The sequence below is a fragment of the Psammomys obesus genome, unplaced genomic scaffold (genome assembly GCF_907164565.1).
Source record: "Psammomys obesus unplaced genomic scaffold, mPsaObe1.curated_primary_1811, whole genome shotgun sequence".
In the NCBI taxonomy this organism is placed as follows: domain Eukaryota; kingdom Metazoa; phylum Chordata; class Mammalia; order Rodentia; family Muridae; genus Psammomys; species Psammomys obesus.
The window spans coordinates 333,726-349,375 of NW_026590405.1; the positions used below are offsets into that span (position 1 = coordinate 333,726).

General features: G+C 43.1%; 1 protein-coding gene across 3 annotated transcripts in view; it reads right to left on the reverse strand.

Moving 5' to 3' along the window:
* The window catches only part of Dip2a (disco interacting protein 2 homolog A), an 80,314-nt gene that overhangs the window by 34,843 nt on the left and 29,821 nt on the right, over positions 1-15,650 (reverse strand). For all 3 annotated transcript variants that reach the window (XM_055606961.1, XM_055606963.1, XM_055606962.1), the window contains 9 exons: positions 11,013-11,132; positions 9,040-9,237; positions 6,744-6,835; positions 3,893-4,003; positions 2,674-2,797; positions 2,263-2,372; positions 1,756-1,858; positions 314-378; positions 50-143 (listed from right to left, as the gene is read on the reverse strand). In XM_055606961.1, the coding sequence (XP_055462936.1) occupies positions 50-143; positions 314-378; positions 1,756-1,858; positions 2,263-2,372; positions 2,674-2,797; positions 3,893-4,003; positions 6,744-6,835; positions 9,040-9,237; positions 11,013-11,132 (1,017 nt within the window). The remainder of the gene's footprint in view (positions 1-49; positions 144-313; positions 379-1,755; positions 1,859-2,262; positions 2,373-2,673; positions 2,798-3,892; positions 4,004-6,743; positions 6,836-9,039; positions 9,238-11,012; positions 11,133-15,650) is intronic.

Genomic DNA, 15,650 nt, shown 5'->3' on the forward strand with positions numbered 1-15,650 from the left:
CAAAACACCAGCTCATAGGGAATTCTTTAAAGAAAGACGAAGCAAGTACCTTTATAGGAACACACTTTCTGAATCCAGGAGAGCGGGTTGACCTTCATTAGTGCATATGGGATGCTGATGACATGCATCCGATTCATGACACTCTGCAAAAAAAAAAAAAAAAAAAAAAAAAAAGAAATGGACCAGATCAGGGGGAGGCAGGAATAAACTATGCCAGAGCAAGCAAACCAAACCTAACAAAGTGGCATGTCAATATTTCACGGGTTTGGTTCATCTCTTGTTCCCACCCCAATCACTAGCAAACAACACTCACTGTTAAGACTCCATGCCACAAACCAGCATCCCTTTTGAAGTCCAGCACATTCGTTAATGTTTCGGCTGCAAGCGGACACAGAAAGTTAAACTGATGAACAGCTCTCCATAAATCCTGCACACGTCGAGCACATCCTGAGATGAGTATGTAACCAGCACACCAGAGCTTCAGGAAACAGACGGCACTTCCAAACACCATGCACCAGTTCACAGCGAGCTAAACTACCTGCTCAGACGACGGGAGCAGAGGTCCATGCCGATCTTAACTCAACAGCACAAGGAGCACTACACACAGCAGGAAGTGCGGGAAGGTCACTGCGTGGTCCCACCATTCTGAGGGCCACCTCTCAGGAAGGATGACAAACTGCCACAACACTCTTATTTCTCAGCTTCCTACCAGACTCCAATTTTCACACCCACAGCCTCCCCATCTCACACCCACAGCCTTGCATCTTTACTTGTACGAAGCAGTAACATGCAGGACAGAAATATGGTTGCACTGTAAGTGACACTCTCCCTGTCCCTGTTAGCTGAAGAGCCAATTTAAGGTGGAATGAATGAAATGATCGGCATTAGATTGGAAGAACTCACAGGACTTGGTTTTATAGAACTAACTTTTAAAAATCACTGAAGTCCTTGGAAATACCTGAAAATCCTCCTCCAAATCTACACAAGGTATTTATGACTATGGCCACAGACTAACTCTTGAGATTAAACATCCATATGTTATATATTTAAATATACTTCTCAATTTTACTTTCCAATTTATTCAATTCCAGTTTTGCAATGTAAGAAAACTACCATGAGTCTAATTTTAGTATTTAAAATAATGTATTTCATATTGGTCTTATAAGTATATATAATTTATTACCTAGCAATATAAAATAATATTATTTTAGAATTAATATTAAAGTAAATTAGAGGCTGCTTCTCCTTTAACAAAGATAATCTGAGCATAAAGATTATACTTAAGCATTTACATGCATGACTGCTCAAGCCACAAACACATTTACTGAAAATGAAAACAGGAGCAGGAAATGGTGTCCTGGGATGAGTGTTTTCTACTTTTCATAATGCAAACTGCACTGCCCTTCAGCACATCAACAATCCACCCAGCCACTATGCATACGAATCACTGGTGCGCAAGTCTCACACGCCATAAAGTCAGTGTTAGTATGACTTCATTGAAACTGCCCTAACGGAGCAGTATGGGCTCTGCAAAGGGGCACCTTATTCCCCCCAGTCCTGAATAAGCCAAGACCCTCCCTCTCCCAAGGGTACCGGTAGATGGCTGCATCTCAGCCTGGTGCAGCTGCATTGAAAGTTAACATGCTATGCACATGGTGGATGAGCTATGCACAGCAACGGACTCTAGGGGGAGACCGGGTATGTCAGATACCTACGAAGGTGGCAAGAGCTGCAATCCAGGATGTCTGACCTTACCTTCCATGTACCCGCATGCCTGCGTCAGAGCCTGGCACTGCGCCAGCAGCGATGAGTGGGACACAGTGACCCCTACTGTGCTGCCTTCTTTGCTGGTTTTATACTGTAAAATTTCAAGGAAGAAAAACAGTGATGTATGTTTCTATAACCACACCAGACAGAAGGAGGCTGATGACTCTTGAGAAGTAGCAGCTGGAGCCATCTCTCCCTTAGAGCTTTATGTCCTAGCTCTTAGGGGACCTGAAATAGTGCTAGAGGACAAGTGCACACAGCTGCATCCTAACTGCTTGCATCCTAGGAAGGACAGTTGGGAATGAATTGGGTCAGAGTAAAATTTGAAATGACCCAAGTAAGGTTCCATATGGCACTATGTGCCTGGAGTAGAGGTAATATAAGGGGAACATTTAGCCCTAAAGCATTAAGTAGTTGTTTTGTTTTGTTTTTTATAAAAACCAGGCCCAACCAAGCCTGTGAGGGATGTCTGTACACCAATGAGCATGTCCTTACTTCAATGTAGGCAGTTCCGGACCCTGTATCCTGGGCCAGCGGGTACCAGTCTTTGGGAGGCTTCGTCAGATGCTTCCCATCAATTACCAACCAGGATAGGGGGGGCCAACCTGTGACAGCAAACAGGATAAGGGGTGGAAGGCAGTCAGAAGGCTTTGCACCACACATATGGAGCCTGTTTCCAACATGCAGTCACCAGTAACACAGGAGCTGTGGGAGTAAGTTTTATTTTCATTTCCTTTTAATTAAACAGATGAACATGGGCATAACAGGTGAACTGAATCAGACAAAAGCCTAGAAGGTATCACTTTTGCTAAAGCCCCCACTCCCCAGCCCTTGGGTTTGGTTTCTGGCACACCATGCCTAGAAGGTGTGGCCAGAACTCGGACTCCTGTGACCCGGGAGCCTCACCTTTGAACGTCGCCACCTCTCCTGTTGGTGCCTTGGGCAGGCCCTTCTGACAAGCATCTGTGGTCAGGGCCAGGGTCACCCCACAGCTGCCCAGGAGAAACCCAACCTGCTGGCTGCCTGCATCCTACAGAAGACAGAGCAATGGCAGAGGAGGAGGAGTGCTTGTTGGGTGGGGAGGGGACAGTGAGAGGGTGGGGTGGGGAGCAAAAACTGCACCCCAACGGCTAGAGCACAGGCTGTGGTTCTTTCACCCTTCGTAAAACTTGCAAAATAATTCAGTCTTATTATCAGCAAGCTATTCTATTTTCATGAAAATGAGACAAGTATTTGAAATTTAGAAGGAGTTGTTTTGTTTGTTTTTGTTTATTTACAGTGAAATGTAAAGGTCTGGATAGTGGGACTTGAGCACGTCTTAATTGACTCTAAACATAACAGAAATTAATAGTGACTCAAGTCTGACACTCACAAGTGACCCTGGAGGTCTGCCCTCACCACAGTTGTCACCATATACAGAAACACTTTCCCTTCACTCAGACCTTCTTTTGTACATGGCCCTCAGCAACTTCCATCATTTCCTTTATATGATCTTAAGAAATCTTGAGGTTTTTCTCTAAGAATCACTGTATTCAGATTCATGGCTCTCCCGTTAGATCCCTGAGACACTATGGGGTTCTTGAATACTTGTTATTCATAATGCTCATGTTACCAACTGCATGAACACAAGTAAAAGAAACACAAAAATGCCTGATTTTCTAAAACACATCAGTATTCTGCTCAAATATTTTCAAAAATTAGACTGTTGATACTTATATCCAACATCAGTCAAGTTCCTCACAGTAACAACTCACGAACTGAAAAAACTGCCTGCCACATAAGTGAACAAGAAATGCATGAGAATACATATCCCATTTATTTGACATTTAATAACTAAAACACCAAAACTGCCTGAGTCACAAAGGAAGACAAAAACACCCATGATCTCTTTTGGGAAATTCAGGCAGATGATATGAGTGAGAACTCTGCCCCACCTAAGGGCAGATCCGTCTGTAAGGCAAACTCCATGCAGCTATCCTCGAAGGTCTTGGGAGGCTGTTTGATGCTTGCCTCCTCCAGGAACCTGTTTAAGCCAACATCCCACTGTGAAGAGGGAGCTAATCGCACAGCACCTAAAGACAACAGCAGAGGGGCCGAGTCCAGGGCCTGACCCCCATCTTGTTACCTTTCTTGTTAGTGGTACTTCTATAGGGACAGGAACCAGCTCCGCCAGAAGACACCCGTAAAATGCAACCATGAACATAACGGGGTCACTATTTGGAAACACAAGTGCCACCTACAAGAGGAAAACAACAACAAAAACTATGAGAGCTCAGGAATCATTGATATTTTTCATCTTTTAGAATTTCTGTTAATTAAATAAAGATTAGATAATTTATTTTTTTATTTTTTCAATTTAGTTCAGAAAATCTAATTTTGTTCAAGGATATATAGAGATGACCTGTCTAAAAAAAAAAAATCTAATGTTGGAATTCCTTCTTGTCCCTCAAATTTCCATACTCATATAGCTTTGAGCAAACAGTTGAGGGTACAGCCTTGACTACACATGGAACAAAAGTGTTCAGAGTTGCAAGCTAAGGCCTTCTGATGCGTGCAGACTGAGAGCCAGATCTACCACCCATCCACAGACTGTCACTGTCAATGAACAGTCTTATCATCAGCTTTGGGGGCAAGTGTCTAACCCACTAAGTCATCATACCAGCCCAATTCATTATTTAGAAACACTTATTTCCTTGCATTTTATTTTTTAAAAAAATTAGGTATCTGTTTTCTTTCCTATAACCATATAAATATTTATTTGGGTCTACCATAATCCCAACTGTCCTTTAAAAAAATACTATATGGCCAAAGTCATAACTATTTATGGAATAAAATTTTACATGACCAAAATATAGTATCTGGTCTTGTAATCATAAGTAGTAAGTCAGAACAGTAACTGAGAGCCTCTGAAAAGGCAAACAGTGGCTTACCTCTATCCCTCAAATTCCAAGACAAAATTTAAGCTACGTCTATTTATCTTCATTCTGTACTTCAGGTTTACAAGCTGCGTATCTAACAAGCTTATTGAAAAGAAAACCTTCAAAAGATGATTAAATAGTGGTTGCCTCAGCTATAAGCGTGAGACAAGATCACTGCTACAGAGAAGGTGCTTTTGGAGAATCGGTTATGCTGAGGTGTGTTTATGCACTCTGTAAGGTACTTTATCACAGGAGCGTGATTTTCCCAGCAGTCACTATGAGCTTGCTGAACTTTTCATTTTAACTCTCTGTACAGATTCTCTCACAAGTCAAGAAAGTATCTGGAAGTATTTGTCTCTATAAGAATGCTTTCTAAATAAATAAATAAACTAGGGGCTGGGGAGATGCCTCCATTGGTAAAGAGTGTGCTGTGCAAGCATGAGGAGCTGAGCTTGATCAGAACCTGCATTTTAAAAGGCCAGGTATGGTGTCATGTGCCTGTAATCCCAGCAGTGGGGAGGTGGGCACAGTGGCTCCCCAGGACTCTATGGCCTGTCCAGTCTACCCTATTTGGCAAGCTGACAGCCAGTGAGGGGTCCTGCCTGAAAAAAACAAGGTAAAGAGTTCCTGAAGGGTAACACCTGAGGCTGTACTCTGTCCTCTACATGCATGTGCACACATGTTCTGAAAACTGTTTGGAAATGGAAGTGCATGTAAAACACCATCTTCCCACTACAAGGCTGAGGCCACTTCCTCCAGTTTCACTGCTAAGAAGTTTCAAAGCCACTGTGATGGCTAGTTCTGTGTACACATTATTCTCTATTCCCACCATAAAGACCTCTAAGATTCTTTGTGCCCGGGGCTACACAGTTGGCTTGTACGCTTTGGCGTGGGCCTGCAATCCCCTTCAGTGTGCACACTCTCCAGGTACAGAGCTTCATTCTGCCACCGCTAGTCAAGTGACTCTGCTTTCTGCCCTGTCTCTTCTCTGATCATGGTATCGTCAGTGCTGGGCTGTCACTTCTCTTTCTGTTCTTCCTGTGTATGCTGCTCTCTTCTGCTACCACCTCTCCCTCCTTCATTTGTTGAAAGGGTCACTTAGTTTTATTTTATGTGCATGAATGTTTTGCTTGCATGTATATCTATGTGTACCACATGCATACAGAGGACACTGGGCACCCTGGAAGTGGAGTTACAGACTAGTATAAGCCACTATGTGGGTGCTGGGAACCAAACCCTGGTGCTCTGGAAGAGCAAGTGCTCTTTATCACTGAGCTTTCATCTCTTGAGTCCCGCATTTTTGGTTTCCTAAGGCAGAGTATCACTATGTAAACCAAACCAGCCTGGAGTTCAAAGCCTTCTGCTTCTTTAGTGCTAGGATCGCAGACATGCCCCGTGCCCAGCTCACTTTCCACTTCTTGGTCTTTCTAAATAGACGCCTTTTCCTAACTTGCGAAGCATTTTAATTTCAGATCTCAAGGAACATTACTGTTTAGACCTTGTCTTCTGCACCTAGTAGTTTTTTCTACTTTCCTCCTTCCTTTCTCACTCACCCTCTCTTCCCTTTGCTTTGTCTTTGACCTGTTTTCCTTAGACGGAAGCTTCCTGTGGATGGAATCACATGAGGGAGTAAAGTGCTGAGAAGCCCCTTGGAATTCCCAGTTAATCTGACACCTTCCTGTCGGACGCCTGTTACCAGGACCCCTCACTCTCATCACCTCTGTCACCTTCCACCCTAACCAACTAGTGGCTCTGGGGTAAACTCTTGTTCAGCCTACCTGGAACAGTCCAACCCAGCAGAGCTTCCTATGGTGACAGAGCTCGCCCACTCCGACTCCACGGCCCGTTACCCACGTTAGCTGCCGAGTCCCTGCTGTGCCATCATTTAGCTCTTATCACAGAGCTTTCCCACATTAAGTATTTTTTCATTGCTAAATCTAAACCTCCCACATTAACACTATAACTCTAAACGACCAACAGCACTTCAGTTTCAGTAGGATACATATTTGGGTCTCTATTTTGACACACTTCTGTAAGATTATATTCTAGATTACTTACTCTGTCTCCGGGTTTAAGCAGTGGCTCATTCTTACTAGTCAGTTTATTAAGTAGAGTATAAGCTAATTTTAAACTCCGACTCCAAAGTTTGCCTAAAACAAAACAAAAGCAGTAAGCAATGTTAGGTTGTAAGAAGCTAGTAGTTAACATTTAATGCAGGGAACATGTATCCCATACCATACTATTCCTCCCTCGGCTTCCAACTGAATTATTTCCTACAATATCACAAGGAACACCACCGCTTTCTCTCAAGAAACAACCTAAATTTACTTTTATTTATACAAATAAGATCGTATTACAAAAATCAGTCAGCAAAAGGCCACACTATGTGTATGTATGTGTACACACATGTAGAGTGTGTATCATTTTCTAGGAACACGACAACATATCACACTGCCTTGTCCAAATAACACTGCACTCTGAATGTTTTCTTATGACTCATTAACGATGTCATTTAAGTGCGGGACTTTCAGGAGATGAGTTATACCTCCCTCCCTACGAGTTAGCTGGGAGAACCCGCAACACTAGAATGAGGCATCACAGAGAGCAGCTCCCATGTTTACACCCGTCCCTTGTGAGTTCTCAAAAATCAAAAGCTTCACTGAGAAAGGACACAGTAAAGGAGAAGTGACGGGGACAGCATGTGTCTGGGTAGGAAGACAGGAGTCCACTGCTAACAGCCCCCAGCAGCTTCAACTTCAGTGCACTGAGTCAGAGGAGACACAGACACCGGTTCAGCTCCTTAAACTTCTTGTGTGCAGTCTGGCAGCCATGTTCTCCTTCTGAATAAACACTCGTATGTAAATAACACTAAAGCAGGTGCTATACTGCCGGGTGTGAACTGTGAGACCCGAGAAACCCATGAGAAAAAGATCAAACTACAAATAGGTTTCAGCTAGCCTGCTTGAAAAGATCATCCACATTTCCCAACAGAATCTAGCTGTCTGTCGTCAGTAACGCCTCTTGACCAAGTCAGTTTTACCTCAAGAATACAAACTCTGAGACTATCAGCATAGTCTGCCATGTTAACGGAGCAAAAATAAAAAATAAGGTGATAATCCCAAAAGGTAGATGAAAATTAAATAAACAGTTTTAAAATGACTGTTAAAGATTTAAGTCCTTAAGCTAAGAATGAGAGGAAACAAGCTTCCTTAATGTGAGAGAGTAACATTAAAAGCTGAACAGGAACTATCAAGGACCTTCCTATGAGAGCAGAGGCAAGGCAGGGACGTCTGCCTTCAACATCAGACTGTCAGAAGGCAGAGGGTAAAATAGCTGGAAGTAAAACTGTTGTGTGCAGATGATATGATTATGCACTTGGCGAATCTTTTACAAGTGAATTTAGGAAGGCTGCCGGATTTATCAACATACAAACACCATTTGATCTTTTTTTTTTTTTTTTGGTGTTTTCAAGACAGGGTTTCTCTGTGTAGCCTTGGGTGTTCTGGACTCACTTTGTAGACCAAGCTGGCCGCAAACTCACAGAGATCAGCCTGCCTCTGCCTCCCTGAGTGCTGGGATTACAGGCGTGAACCACCACTGCTTGGCCACCATTTGTTTTTTTAAGAGAACCTAAAAGCTACAAAACTATTTATATATTTATGAGTTACTGTCACAAGAGACATAAAAGGCTCTCCATAGAAAATTATAATCAGGGGCCAGCAAAATGGTTCAATGGATAAAGGCACTTGTCATAAAATCTGCCAACCCAAATGGTGGAAAGAAATGACTTCCTCAAGTTGTCCTCTGACCTCCATGTGGATGCCATGATAAGCATGTGCATGCATGCACACACGTTAAAAAAGAAAGAAAAAGTATACGACAGTATTGACAACAGAGTCTCAAAAATGTGAAGTTATTAATTCCCAAACAGATTCAAAGCAATGCCCATCAAAATCTCAGATTCAGACACTCAACAAGCTACTTCATGAACAGACCCTGAAATACAGAGCACAAAGAGCTAAGACACCCTCAGCGGTAAGAGAAAATGCTCTAATGTGTCAAACTTGTTATATAAAGCTATGACATCAAGAGTGTGGTCAGGACAGGTGTGGGGGCACACACCTTTTCATTCTAGCGCTCGGGAGGCAGAGGTAGGTGGATCACTATGAGTTCAGGGACAGCCTGGTCTATAGAGACTTCCAGGACAGCTAGAGCCACAACAGACAAACAAGAAAATGTGCCATCTGGGTGGATTTTCCTGCTTTACGGTGTGCACCTTGTGTCGTGTCTGCTGTGGCGTGTATACAACAGTATCCCGTGAACAGGACACCCAATGCTTTCTGCTGATACTCGCCATAGGTGAGGGTGCAGGTGGCTTTCCCCGCTGTATCCAAGGCAGTCAGGCAGGGGGCTTTGGGCTGTGTTGTGGCCCACAGCTGCAGTGCAGCCAACAGAGATGGCGGCCCGGAAGTCCCCACAGACAGAGGCTCTCCCTTCAGCACTGCCATCTGATCCCCCTCAGGCTTGGGCTGATTTGGATCTGGTTGCTGAACTGTAAAGCAACATCAAAATTTTAAACCCAACATTTCACAGTACAATGTACACATTGGTTTACTGATAACTGTACTCTATGATTTCACTTTGTAACCAAAATTATAAAAGATTTACAATAATATACTCAGATTTTGTTTTCCATCATTTTAGTCACAGACAAATTAACCAAAGGACTAAAAGAAGTCAGTTTCAGATGCTAATTACCATTGGTATTTATTCTCACCATTCTGCTAATCACAGCCTGATACAACAAAGGTGAGTACAGGGCATTTCTACCTTCCTCCTTTGGGGATGTCTGTGGCATGGTGGCACTCCACAGCTCCAAATTAAGAAGGCTTTAGCGCTTGAAAAACAGGTCCTAGTGACTGGCTCACTTAGGGTAAGCAGAACCACCTCTGCAGTCAGGCATCAGGGAATCGGGTGCCCTCTTCTGACCTCCACAGGCACCAACAACACACATGTACATATATGTAGGCAAAACGCTCACACATAAAGTAAAATGAGAAGTTTAATAATTACAAAAACACACTGGCATTATTTGAGAGGAAAAGTCTATTTCTAGGGGTTATGTAAACAGCTCTGCCCCAGTGTTCAATAAAACTGCTCTCTAGGCTGTGGACACAGCTTAGTGGTAGAGTATTCAACTACATGTGTGAGGTCCTGGATTCAATTTTCAGCCCTGGAAGGCGATAGGAGAAAGACTTTTCTTTCCAACAGCTCTGATGTAAACAGAAAAAGAAAGACCGCTGGTGAGTATGGTGGCACCCACCTGCAACCCGGCTCGGAAAAGGTTGGGGTAGGAAGACTACGTCTTTAAAGCCAGCCTATGCGGGGGCTGGAGAGATGGCTCAGAGGTTAAGAGCACTGGCTGCTCTTCCAGAGGTTCTGAGTTCAGTTCCCAGCAACCACATGGTGGCTCACAACCATCTATAATGAGGTCTGGTGCCCTCTTCCAGCATGCAGGTGTACATGCAGGCAGAACATTGTATACGTAATAAATAAACAAATCTTTAAAAGAAAAAAGCCAGCCTATGCAGGGTGATTTTACATTCTCTGCCCCCAAATTTTGCTTTAAGAAACATATACTATGAACTCTGAACTTAAAAGGTACTATCTAATTATCAAGGACAACCAGGTTCTAGTCAGGTGTAGAGGAGATGCCCATTATGCAACATGGCACAGAGGCAAGGTAGTGAGGGCTAGCTGTGAGGTGCCTGTTGTCTGCATGCATACACACACACATACATACATACACACATGCATAAGCACTCACACACACATACATACATAAATATACACATATGAGCAGTGGCTTATTTCCAAGCTCGATGTGCTTCCTTTTACTTTTGCTAGTTTTCTTTTTAAAAAAGAAACATGTATCATTTATAAATGAGAGGCTAAAATCAAATGCTTTAAAGCCACGGGATGACAAGTATTTCAGACTTAAAGTTTAAATCAAATTTAAGGAATCAAAAAGAAAAAAAATTAAATCATCCAAATGAAACAAAAGGCAGAAAGCACTTTCGTGAGGTGCTAACTACAGGCTGCACGGAGAAATTCTAGGTCACTTTAATGTAAGCCGCAAGTTCTACCTGCTGTGTGCAGGGGGCATCAGTGTGGCTCCACGCTCACCGCTGCTGACGGTGACCACTACACGCTGCACCACATGTGTTACAGCATGTGGGGACTCACAGGAAATGCACCCTTGCCTGCCTCCAGACTTTGTGGCCACTTATCCACGAAAACATGGAGGATCAAGTCAGAGAACTCTACCTTCCAGTAATTCCTCAAAATCATCCACAAAGAACTCCTTCAGCGGAGGGCGCTTTGGCCTCTTCAGGGTATTCAGCAGCTGCTGGATTTTGGAGGACACTCTGCTGTTCACAGGCACACCTGCCAAGGGAGAGCAGAGAAGGGCTGAAGCTGTGTCAGGCCACACCCACTGGGGCGTGCACTGGGTGTGAGGTTTGATAACACACTGTCTGGGTTTTTTGTTTTTATTTTTTTTACACACTGTTAAGTGTAGCAGACTTGCACATCCAGCCAGGTGCTGGCCCTGTCAGCCATCTTAGACTGTACTAATCCACTGGACAAGCATTTACTGAGTGCCTCTCAGGAAACGGGATCTGTTTTGAGCTGGCAGTTTACAAAGTAATCCAGAACTTCTGTGGGGAAGAGGGTAACTCCATGGTCCTTTGAGAGAAGGAGATCAAACTCATTGCATGGTCTTATTAGAATATAGTCTGTGGATACTAGAGAAATGGCTCAGTGGCTAAAAGCAGTGGCTGCTCTTCCCGAGGACCCAGGTTCAAGTCCCAGCACTTACATGGTGAGTCAAAACCATATGTAACTCCAGTTGCAGAGGAGCCAGTACCCTCTTCTGGCCTTGTGGGCCCTGTGTGCACATAGTACATGCAAGCAATCAATATACATAAAAAAGTAAAATCTCAAAAAAATGCTGCTCAACGAGAATATAATCTACTTTTCTTGCTCTTCTGCAGAGGCCACACGTGTCTGACAGCAGCAGACCCCTGTGCCAGCAATAGAAACTTGAATGTTTCTGTCAGCCAGTCAGGCACACAACACTAAGGCCAATGATGTCTACTGTGGCAGAAACTTTTCCTGTATATGTGATTTCTGTCAACATGCAATGAATTTAATACAATGAATTTACAATACATTAATTCAGTGTAAGTTAGGTATGGTGACACATGGCTTTAATGCCAGTACTTGGCAGACAGAGGCATGTGGATCTCTATGAATTTGACGCCAGCCTGGACTTCATAGGCTTCCAGGTCAGCCGTGGCTATATAGTGAGACCCTATCTTGAAGGAAAGGAGGGAGGGAGGGAGGAAGAAATGAGAGAAGAGAGGAGAAAAGAAGAGAATTTCAATTTAATTTTGTTTTAAAGGAGTAAATTATTGGGGCTGGAGAGATGGCTCCATAGTTAAGAGCACTGGCTGTTCTTCTAGGACCCTGGTTCGATTCCTAGCACCCACATGGGCAGCTCATAATCACCTGCAATTCCAGTCCCAGGGGATGCGATGCCCTCTTCTGGCCTCTGTGGGCATCAGACCCACATATGGTACATACATATATGCAAGCAAAACATCCATACACAAGAAAGAAAGAGAAAGAGAGAGAGAGAGAGAGAAAGAGAAAGAAAGAAAGAGAGAAAGAAAGAAAAAAGAAAAAGAAAAAAGGAGAAATAGAGAGAGAAAAAGAAAGAAAAAGAGAAAGAGAGAAAAAAGAGAAAGAAAAAGAGAAAAGAGAGAGACAGAGAAAGAAAAGAGTGAGAAAGAAATGTAGATGATCAAATCTATCCATCTCCCTACAACACCTTCCTTATCCCTCCATCACTGTGTTTTATTCCCAATTTCATATGCCTTCCCTCCCTTCCTTCCTTCCTCCCTCCCTCCCTCCGGCCCTCCCTCCTTCCTTCCTTCTTTCCTTCTATTAATGCTGCCAGTATGTACCTAGGTGTGGGCTATATATTGGAGCATGGGTAATCTCTCAGGGGTATTACCACAGCTATTATCACAGCAGCCATCAGTTGCCAACAGTTCCTCACTAGGAGTGCAACTTCATGATACCCTCATTAATGCATGCCTGGACGTAGTCACAGCTGCCGTGAGTTCATGTGTACAACTGCCCCCTTATAGTCAGAAAACATGGTTTCCTTGTAGTCCTCTATCCCCTCTGGCTGTAGAATCTTTCTGATCCTTCTTTCATAATGATCCCTGAGCTTTGGGAGGAGTGAATGTAATACAGCTGTCCCATTTATGGCTGAACACGCCTTAGTTTCTTAGTCTCTGCACCTTGACCAGTTGAGGGTTCTCTAAATGAGTGTCAGTTACAGAAAGCAGCTTCTCTGGTGAGGGCTGAGAATGCACTGATCTATGGATATAAAGGTAAGTAAGTAACTGGGGCAGTTTTAATACTGCGTTCATGTAGTGAACGGTCGTAAGTTCTCCCATGGGGTCTCTGACGTACCCAGCCACAGGTTTTTGCCCTACGTAATGGTACCAATGATTTTATCCTGTTGAGCTGCCTTAAATCAAATCACAAAGTGGTCGGTTACTCCAATAATATTCATGCCACTACTACACCAATGGGCAAGTCTTGCCAGGCCAGTAATTATTTTAGCTTTGTAGGGTTCACAGAAGGATACGACTGCTGACTAGCTTTCTCCCCAGTAAAATGCATAGTGCCTTCCGGCACTATAAGAGATAGACAGTAGTGATGAAATTTCCAGGTTGGTAATATCTACATTTTTCCATGACTAAAGTATATAAAGTATATGACGCTATGACTAAAGTATAGCGTGCCTTCAACAATAGGGTTTTACCATCAAGTTCTGCAAGGGAAACATAAAGCAATGACAAAGACCTGTAATCTGGTAATCTTCACTGAACAGCAACTCAAAAATAGATACACCACTGGGCATGGTAGCACACACCTTTGCTCCCAGTACCTGGAAGGCAGAGGCAGGTGGCCCTTTCTGAGTTGGGGCCACCCTCATCTACATAGAAAGTTCCAAGCCAGCCAGGGTTACACAGTAAGACTTGGGCTTTTTATTTAATAGCCTATGTTGTCTGAGTGAGGCACTGCTCCCTCCATCCTCCCACCCCCACACTACAGGGTAATTCCATTTATGATTAGATTTAAATGAATTAATTTTTAAACTTAAGTTTTAATGTCTAATATCATAAACCAGAAGCTCCATGATATCCTCAGTAGTTCAGAAACACTGCTTTGTTCCAGTAGATGGAACATCAACAAAAGTCTACATCCTGATATGTAGGCAGCAGGCAGAGGCAGAGAGAGAGAGAGAGAGAGAGAGAGGAGGAGAGGGAGAGAGATGGAGAGAGAGAGGGAGAGGGAGGGGAAGAGAGATAGAGAGAAAGACTGACTGGGCCTGGCATGGGCTTTTGAAACCTCAAGGCCTATCTCTAATAACCTCCAACAAGGCCACACCTCCTATTCCCTTCTAACTCTTCTCAAACAGCTCCACTCCCCTATGACTAAGCAGTCAAGTATGCTAGCTGATGGGATCCATTCTCATTCAAACCACTACACTGTGTAACAGACAAACTGAGAAAGAACACTCTCTACTTATACCCCTTCCATCTTGCTCCTCTTCTTAAAAGATAACCTTCTCACTGCTTTCTGATCATCTTTCCTGTACACTTTTTACTGCAAAGAAGTACAGACATAGTCATGGTTTGGTATCGTCCCCTTTCTGACACAGATGTGGAAGATTATGAATATCCTTTGACTCTGCTTCTCCATTTAACAACACCTTGAAAACCACTTTAATATAGTTCACAAAGATCCTTCTCATTCTCTCTGACAAGTACTCTGCAACGTGAACCTACTAGCTTTACTGAGCCAATTTGTGAGGCCAGAACAATTTATAGTTTCTAATATAAATAATTAAAACCAGTGCTGTAATTTATAGCTGGGTGTATATAATTTCCTTATTTTTGGAGGAATATGTTCAGAGAAAATTCCTAAACTGATTCATCTGGTGTATTTGTTTCTTTCCCTATTGCTGTGACAAATACCCTGACAAAAGAAATGTACAGGAAAAGGGATTTAGTCTGACTGACAGTTTAATGAGATACTCTCCATTTTAGTGAGGAAGTCTTATCAGCAAGAGCTTGAAACAACTGGCTTCATTATATCCACAGTTTAGAAGCAGAGAGCGAGAGATGCATATACTCAGCTCACTTTCTCCTTATGCAGTCCAGGACCCCAGCTCACGGGACAGTGGCACCCACATACAGGAAGCACCTCTCCCACCTCAACTAACCTAATCTACATAATCCCTCACAGACACACTCACTGGCATTTTTAACTTTTCATAAAATTGTTTTTCTTCTTCTCTTTTTCCTATGTCTTTGGTCACATCCAAGAAAATGCAATGTAATAAAGTTAATGCTCAATGTTTCCTTTTAATGGTTTTATAGTATTAGGCCTTTGAGCCATCTAATTTTTGTATGTAGTGTTAGAAAAAGGTCTAAGTTCATTATTTTATATGTGTATATAAAACCATTTGCTGAGGACTGTCTTTTTCCTGTTGAATGATCTTAGTACCTTTGTTAAAAATCTTCTGAGGTGTGGCAGAATGACTCAGTGGGGAAAGGTGCTTCCTCTAAGCCTGGTGGCCTGAGGTCAGTGCTCAGAACTTACACAGTTGAGGGCTCTCCTTCCACAACTGACTTCCACAAGCTGTCCTCTGATCTATACACATGTGTATGCACTCATGCACAGCAAATAAATAGAGAGATAAAACCTGATTTCAAAAAGTCATTTGATCACATACATGGGGGCTTATTTCTGAGTTCCCATTCTGTTCCATGGCTGTATAGAGCCGTCTTCATACCAGTCTTCCCCTGCTCTGATTGC